This window comes from Malus sylvestris, chromosome 5 (genome assembly GCF_916048215.2).
Source record: "Malus sylvestris chromosome 5, drMalSylv7.2, whole genome shotgun sequence".
NCBI classification, from domain to species: domain Eukaryota; kingdom Viridiplantae; phylum Streptophyta; class Magnoliopsida; order Rosales; family Rosaceae; genus Malus; species Malus sylvestris.
In genome coordinates, this window is record NC_062264.1 from 20,715,064 (window position 1) to 20,723,266 (window position 8,203).

The 8,203-nt window shown below is 39.0% G+C and overlaps 2 protein-coding genes across 2 annotated transcripts; one reads left to right on the plus strand and one right to left on the minus strand.

The window, feature by feature from the left end:
- Positions 1-2,491: 2,491 nt before the first annotated feature.
- LOC126621165 (uncharacterized) lies at positions 2,492-4,489 on the plus strand. Its single transcript, XM_050289573.1, has 3 exons — positions 2,492-2,792; positions 3,340-3,813; positions 4,105-4,489. Exons 1-3 carry the CDS (start codon positions 2,524-2,526, stop codon positions 4,415-4,417), a joined length of 1,056 nt encoding a protein of 351 aa, XP_050145530.1. The 5' UTR covers positions 2,492-2,523; the 3' UTR covers positions 4,418-4,489.
- A 34-nt stretch (positions 4,490-4,523) lies between these two features.
- Positions 4,524-7,878, minus strand: LOC126621164 (magnesium transporter MRS2-3-like). The gene is made up of 6 exons (XM_050289572.1): positions 7,312-7,878; positions 6,973-7,182; positions 6,752-6,880; positions 6,448-6,611; positions 6,132-6,360; positions 4,524-5,338 (listed from the first exon to the last, which is right to left on the minus strand). The coding sequence occupies exons 1-6, from the start codon at positions 7,762-7,764 to the stop codon at positions 5,051-5,053; spliced, it is 1,473 nt and encodes a 490-aa protein (XP_050145529.1). The 5' UTR covers positions 7,765-7,878; the 3' UTR covers positions 4,524-5,050.
- Between the last annotated feature and the right edge of the window lie 325 nt (positions 7,879-8,203).

An 8,203-nucleotide genomic window follows, 5' to 3' on the forward strand; every position in this document is an offset into this window, starting at 1 on the left:
AAATGTGGTTTTTCGTTAAAGTGAAAAGTACTGGGAGCTTTTTGTTAAAGTTTCCTAATAAAAATAAAAGGAAAACTGATGAAAAGGATTTGAAAACTTTGAGTTTTAAGATAAAATAAAGGGTAAAGTGAATAATACTAGGATTGACTTTTTAGTGTAAAAATATAGTTTTTCGATAAAGTGAACAGTACCGGGAGCTTTTCGTTATAGTTCCCTATAATAAAACAAAGAATGCAGATTGAATGCTTACAGTTAATGAGCTATTCTCGCTTCATTATAAATTACAAACTGACACATACATAAGTGATTATAAAACAACAAAATAAAAAGTTATGCACTTTTGTCAAAATGTAATTTGTCTGTAAGAAGTATCGAGTTCAATTATTATTCTAAAAGAATATCCAGCAATTTAAAGCAATTTAAAGTCAAAGATATATATAGCGATGGCTAGTCATGTTTTGCCTCACTGCATTCCATAGTGATGGCTAGTCATGTTTTGCCTCACTGCATTCCATCATATTGCAGAAAAGCATAAGACAACTGGATAAGATTAAAAAAAGATATGGGGGAAAACACCATTTGCCCTTCCAACCACCTACAAGACAAAACCTCCAATTCCTGCAAACATATTAGAATAGAGGGGGAAAGGAAAGTAGGGAAGGGTTTTGTTGTTTCTTGTTGTGTTGTAACATTGAGTCCCAGCTGCCTCCAGTGCCATTTAATTTCGAGTGTTCCCAATTCGTAAGACCTCTGTCTCAGCAGCTCTTATCGTCTCTTCCATGGATCTGCATGTCCTGCATGATAAATTATGAATTGGTCAGAAGGTACCTGCACCTGCAGCTATAGGAGCAATGCAAAGATCTACCTTCTTAGAATTATAGAGATCTTGATCGGTGTATAGAACTCAGATAGAAAGTGAAAGCTTTTCATCCTAGCAAAAGTTCTTAATTATTACACCCAACTATAGGGGTTGAGAAACAAAGGTGGTAGATTTACTGCAAATATGTTCGGGGTTCGGCCAATGTAAACTTTACTGTGTACTTGCCCAATACCATATTTTTGAGGTTTTTTTAGCCAAAATGGTCTAGGAGATTTGCCCAACTCCTCAATTTAGTCCTTAAGATTGTGCACCATCAATATTTTGGTCATTCAGTGAAAAATTATGTTAAATAAGGATCAAAATAACAAAATAACACTCAATATGATAAACAATAGGCCCAAATGATTTGACAAAAATTGAGAGTATTTTTATCATTTTATCATTATTTTATGGAGATTTTTCAAAGAATGACCAAAATGATTGATTGTGGACAAACTCAGGTACCAATTTTATCAATTTCAAATCTCAAGGACCACAGTAAGAAGTTATGCAAATCTCAGAGACCATTTTAATTAAAAATCCTAAAAAATATTCAAATTCGAATTTTATTCCTTACTATAAAAAACGAAAAAACAAAAACCTAATATGTACAATCTTAGTATCATACTCCACACCAAAAATAAGAACTGAGCTTATAAAAAGTATGAAAGAAAATTGCAGTTACCACCGGGACATTTTTTGTGCGTTTACCATCAATAATGGAAATATGTTAACAAATCAAACTAAGGGAAAGAAGAAAAACTTATTCTAAACTCATATTTTCATCCTATTGACACAAAAGAAAGAATAAGTCTCAAATTGTCAAGACAATGACAATTACGTAAACTAAAGGGCTACATCTTGTCACGATTTAATTCCACGAAGTTACAAGAGGCGTATGTAAAAAGACCTAATCTTGAAAGAAAGCAATCTTGTAAAAGTCTATATTTGGAATTTTACTAAATATAGGAATGATATGAAATAGAAAATGAATAGCAGATAGCTTGGGCCTAATATCGTTGGGGAGGAAATTGTAGCAATAATCTCTCAAATTTAACCTAATTGGAGTAATGGTTCCTCAACTAAAAATTCATGATTATTGGTCCCTTAACTCTTCAAAACGTACAATTATAGTCTTTTTCGTCAACTCCATTAGATCTTTCATCAAAATAAGTCACGTGCCACACACCTGAGGTTGAATCAATGGGCAAATATGGAAAAAGAAATGTGCAAAATTGTAGTAATGATCCATCAATTTTAGCCAATTGGAGAAATAGACCCACAACTTCAACCCAATTGGAGTAATGAACCCTCAACTTTAACCCAATTGTAGCAATGATCATTCCAACATGACTCATTTTGACGTAATTTTGGCAGAGTTGGCGAAAAGGACCATATCTGCACATTTTGATGAGTTAAGGGACCAATGATCATGAATTTTCAATTGAGGGACCATTGCTCCAATGAAGTTAAATTTGAGGGACTAGTTACAATTTTCTCTAGGGTTGGGCTCAATTTAGAACAGTGTTTTGGTTGTGGGCTCTAGTTGAGATTGACTTGTTTTGGAAAGCCCAATAGTGTGAATACTTTTCAACTAATGAGCAGTGCAAAGTTAAAACAAAAAACCAACGATTCTTCCAAGAACGCATGAAAAACTGTTAACAATGAACCCTTCTCCTTCCCTGTCAATCCCTCCCTGCTACAGGTCTCCTGGGATCTTGCTGCATGCACCAAGAACAAGAGGCCCTTTTCCCTTTCTGTGCAGTCAAAGCAGCAGCTTCAGCAAAGACCAAGGACAAACCCACAACTGCAAGGGGTTGAAATTTATTCGGGGGAAGAAGCAGTTGAAGGATCTCAGCACTTGGGGCATTGGAGGCCCTTGCAATTATTTTATCCAAGTATTCGATCAGACCCAACTTGTTTCTACTATCAGGTGTTGTTCTGCATTTCTTTTCTAGTTATATAATGCAATACATCCTCTGAATTTGATTGTGGTCTCAAATTCTGAAAGCTGATTTCTGGGTTTTTTTTTTTTTTTTTTTTAAATTCTGGATTACAAATACATTTATGCATTTTAATCTGTCTGAAATGGGCCTGTTTGAGATTGTTTATGTAGAAAACAATTTTGTTCATAAGCGCTTTAACTAGTAGTCATTTTATTTGAAGAAGGTTGAATTTTTACTAAAAATACAAGTGTTACGCTTTGCAGTGCTTCTCCAAAAAGCGCTTCTACAAACTAGAAGTACTTTAAAAAAATTCAATCAAACGTAGTGAGAAGCACTGTTAGTTGGCAGAAAGCGGTTTTTGCTTCTACCAGGCCCATTGTCTGTTTAGCATTCCATCTGATCTTCTATTTTGCTTTTCATGAAGACAAAAAATTTTGCAGACAATTTTTTCCGAGTTAACGAGGTAAACTACTAATTTATTACAAACTGGACCCAAATTCAGTAAAATGGTTTGCTTGGTTGAAAACTATGCAGATTCTGCCGTGAGCATTCAATCAGGTTCATTGTCATTGGTAAAGGCTCAAACTGTTTGTTTGATGATGTGGGTTTTGATGGTTGTGTAATATTGAACCGGATTGAGTTCTTGGAGAAGAAGGAACCTGGTATATACAGAGTTGGAAGTGGCTTTCGATTTAACCGGTTAGGGGTGCAATGCTCCAATGAAGGATTCACAGGACTCGAGTTTGCTGGAGGAATTCCTGGTACTGTGGGAGGAGCTACTTATATGAATGCTGGAGCAAATGGGCAGGAGACCGCTAATGCTATACGTAGTGTTGAATTTGTAACAATGAATGGGAAGTTTCTTAGATTTAGCAGGACTGATCTCGTTTTCGGGTATAGGTCATCTCCATTTCAAGTTATGGAAGAATTGGCAGCCATCATTGCTGTTACATTTGAACTGCAGCATTCAGGATCAGCAAAGAGAAGGCAGCATGAATACAAGGAAAGGTAGTCTAGTTCATCTAGAGAGCGAGAGAGAGAGAGAGAGAGAGAGAGAGAGAGAGAGAGAGAGAGAGAGAGAGAGAGAGAGAGAGAGAGAGAGAGAAGTTTTTCCAACGAGGAATGATTTCCGCACACTCCTTTTTATTTATGTCCCCTAATTCTCCTTTGATTTATTGAATCCAAACGCCAGAAATAATCAAGGGTGTGAGATATCACTTTCCCTGCAAGTTTAAAATTCTTATAGAAAAAGGAGGTGATTTGCAGATTCTTATGGGTGTAGTGTGGCTACATTTGCAGGAGAAGAATGTCTCAACCGGTTGGGGAACAAACCGCTGGCTCAGTCTTCCGCAATCCATTGGATATGGGGGTTGCAGCAGCTGAGTTGATTGAGAAAGCCGGGTTGAAAGGTTTTAGAGTGGGAGGGGCAATGGTATCCAAAATGCATGCAAATTTCTTCATAAACTGCGGTGGCTCAACCTCTCAAGACATGCTTCACCTCCTTGCTGTAGTGAAGGAAAAGGTTGATCAGAAATTTGGAGTGCAACTCAAGGAAGAAATCATATACATTCATCCGGAAATAACCGATGTGGACCGAAACAAAGATAGATGACTTGTAAAGACACACCATATGTGTACTGCTGTTAAAAACATTCATCCAAATAGAAAGGATTGGTGCAACTAAGACCTCTATATTCAATCACATATCACCCACAAGCTCCAAAACATCAATATATATTTTACTTATACGCGCGATGCGGAGATTCGGACCCGAGACATCTGTCACTACTGGAAAGAAATGTACAATTATCTAACACCAACACAGCGGGACGGGACTCCGGTCACACATGACCAATCTCAAATTCAAGTTTGTTACATGTATAACTCAAAATGTCATACAGGATACATTGTGAGTTGAGTTCTGCCAATTCACGACGCCTAAGATTCCTCAAACTTAGACCCTTTCTTCATCGGTTCCTCGACTAGTATTCCAGTTAATGGTCAGGAGCACAAGGTAGGAGGAGGGATCGAACCATTTAGATCCTCCTCCACACCCTGAAACATTATTCTCTTACGAAAATAAAGAACAATGCGAATGTGCATATTTATTGCATGCATATTGGCATTACGTACAGTAAACGAAGAAGCTGTATAGAGTCGTGCTGGCGTAACCGAAGGACGTCTACCAAAACACAGCATACACTTCCGTTTAGGTACGTTCTTGATGATAAACAGCCTGGCCTCACTACTCCAGCAAGCGCTTATGCTTGCACCATCCAATAGCTATCACATATAAGAATATGGTCCCGCCAGTGCTGCCACCGATAGTCCAGAGGAACTCTCGCATCCCTGCTTTCTCTTTATCAAATAGCTCAATTTGGATATTCATGCCGAAGATACCAGCTACAACAACAAAGGCACTCACAACGAGGGTTGCTGTTGTCAACATGACCCCCATTTGCAGGAGATGGTTCTGTTTGTCATCCAACATTATGTTGATGTAATCCTCCGTGTCGTCGACATACTCCCTCAACTGCAAAAAGACAACAATGTAAAATAGAAAAAAACATATACAAAAAATAAAACACTACAAATATTAAAATGAACAAAATACATGAAGAGATTTGTTGATGATAAGAGGAGGAGATTCCATGAATAACAATGAATTACATAAAAAAAAAATATTAATCCTTAAACTTCACAAGACATGATCTATATCTTTCAATAGGAAAAATTGTGATCAAACAGGCTAGAAAAAGAGTTCACATTATCTATATCTCAATCATAGTCTCTATCGAGAGATACTATCGACAGAGTTAAAACTGTTGCAGAAAAACAGCGATTTCATAGCTAACTGTGAAGAATTTCCCTAAACCAAGGGAAAGCCTAACGCTGATCATGGTTGCAATTCTCATATGCAACAACACTGACCATAAGACAAACAGATGTATATTTACGCTCCTCAGAAGAAATTGATTACAACAGATGAACCTCAACTTAGGAAAACCTTTACTAACCCACCTACTATCTAACCCCAATATTACTAAAATGTCTTTAACCATATCTTTTATATTTCTTTTTAATTTTACTAGCTTTAATGAGAAAGCGCCCATCCACTGCCATGGGCACTGCTCATGGGAGCAGCCCCCAGATACCAGCAATGGCTGGTGTTGTGAAGATGGGGATCACTGAACTGGCCTCCAGTGCAAGTGTTAGGCTGGCTGCTGGCATCACCATACTCTACGTCACCACTCTCTATTTTAAATTATGTTCACTGACAGATATTTGCACTGAACAAAATTGAGAGGTAAAATATATTCACGTACCGTGGATAGCTTGTTTAGTGTACCATCAATCTGCACAAAATATGCCTCCAAAAGCATTTCAAGCTCTTCTACATCGAGGACCTTTCCCATAGCACTATGTGTGGAGCTAGTAGTGGTCACATGGCTGTCCCTTCTAAGATATTGATGCCGGTGGTTATCACTGTTTTGAGGATCACCATCAAAATTCAAGGGATCCCCACCAGTTTCCATTGAAATTTCAGTAGGACCCCTGATACAATACAATAGGAAAATTAAAGAAGCGAAGAACTGGCATTTCTATAAATTAAAATGAGAATGAGATTATGAGTTGCCTTGCCTGTCATCCATGTCTGATCGTGGAGCTTCAGGATCCATGTCATCTCTCTCACCCAAAGAGGAAGTGGACGAATTTTCAAGATGTTGCTGAACCAACTTGTCAGTTAGATACATTTCCGCCATATCTTCATCATCGTCAAGCAAGTGTTCTAGTTCATCCCTCACCTAGAGGCCAACATAATACATAACAAGTTTAGCACCAAGCAAGTGATCTAGTTCATGCATTGGTTAATCCACGACAAAAGTCTGACACTTAATTTTTTCCATGAAAGGAAAGGGTCTGGATTATCAAATGCTATGCTAACCTTCTGAACACGGCCGGTAATTGCAACCAAGCGACTCTTGATTTGGCGGACGCGTTCCAAATTGAGAGTACTAATCTTTGAAGTGAGCTTATCTAAAGCTGGATGAGCTTCTTGTTCCAATGTCCGTGCCTATTATCAAATCCACAAAAACAAGGAAAACAAGTTAGAAAGGATGGAACGGATTGTTGAATGAGGCAGTCTGGAAAAGGATATTCACTTACTTCATTCTCTAAGACACTGCAAGCAGCCTCAAGGCATGCCTCCAATGCAACAAACTCAAAAGGCAGGACCTTCAAACCATCACGATTATCCTCCAGACCTTGCTTCCCTGTTGCCTCCCCTTCCCCATTTCCACCAGCCGCTCCTCTCACCTGTGCATTTGCCTCTGCTTCTTCCATGCCATACCAATTCGATTCTTCGCCATTGCCCTCCTTCTCACACCCAAAATTAACAACACAAAACCAAAATCACAATAACAACACAACACAACCCAATACAAGAAATCACAATTACGATCGTAAAGAACGGTAATTAGACGAAAAATTGAAACTTTTTGAAACCTGGGTTTTTGCGGGTTTGGTGGTGGCTTGGTGGTGGCGCAAAAGCCGCCGCTGAAGCTCCTCAATAAATGGAGTCACAGAAGGGTCTCGGGAATTGAGCAGCAGGACCTCCTGGGCGGTGATGATGGCCTTGATGTGCTCCAAGTTGATCACGATAGCTCGCTCTCGACCCAGAACCGTAGACGGGTATGAAAGAAGCGGGTCCAAGATCCGAAGGTCCCGAGCGGGTAGACCTGTACGCCGCATGATGGCGTGCTTGCCGGCCTCTACCACCTGGGCTTGCCCGCTCGAGTCCAGAAGCAACCATGGCCGCACGCCAAGCCCCTTCTTCCGTAGCCCGCCGGCCACCGACATGCCCAGGCCGGGCATTGTGGGTCGGGTTGCGTCAGGGTCATCCTCCGCTGGGGCTGTGCCCGACTTTGATGGATGGTTTGTGGGATGAGGGACTCTCATGGCTGTTAGGGATTGGAATTTGCGGGCCGATCTCTCTTCTCTCTCCTATCTCTGTTTTGCTCCTTCTCATAAAGATGGGACACCGTTTTTGTCATGTGTCACATTCCTAGTTGATTACATGCATTCCCTAATCCCTAGTGTACAAGATTCGATGATTTTGGGTTTATAAATGGTAAACAAGATTAATATCCGACTTAATTGCAGAATTGGTTTTTCAATTTTAATTAACAGGATTTTATTAATTTCATTAAATTATTGTAATTAAATAAAGAGAATTCTTACTACCACTTCAAAAATTTTATTTTACACTTCAAACTTTCTATAATAAAAAGAAAAATACACTTGTAATTGTTGTGGTCTATATTTATCTGACAGAGAGACTAGGGCCGGCGGCAGAGAGAGAGGAGAGAGATGTGTGTTTGTAGAATTGTAGGGGAAT

Coding starts and splice junctions, on each gene's coding strand:
- LOC126621165 (XM_050289573.1), top strand. CDS start 2,524: ATGAACCCTTCTCCTTCCCTGTCAATCCCTCCCTGCTACAGGTCTCCT. Junction 2,793..3,339: donor CAACTTGTTTCTACTATCAG/GTGTTGTTCTGC, acceptor AAAACTATGCAG/ATTCTGCCGTGAGCATTCAA. Junction 3,814..4,104: donor CAGCATGAATACAAGGAAAG/GTAGTCTAGTTC, acceptor CTACATTTGCAG/GAGAAGAATGTCTCAACCGG.
- LOC126621164 (XM_050289572.1), bottom strand. CDS start 7,764: ATGAGAGTCCCTCATCCCACAAACCATCCATCAAAGTCGGGCACAGCC. Junction 6,881..6,972: donor GCAGTGTCTTAGAGAATGAA/GTAAGTGAATAT, acceptor ATTTGATAATAG/GCACGGACATTGGAACAAGA. Junction 6,612..6,751: donor TTACCGGCCGTGTTCAGAAG/GTTAGCATAGCA, acceptor GTTGGCCTCTAG/GTGAGGGATGAACTAGAACA.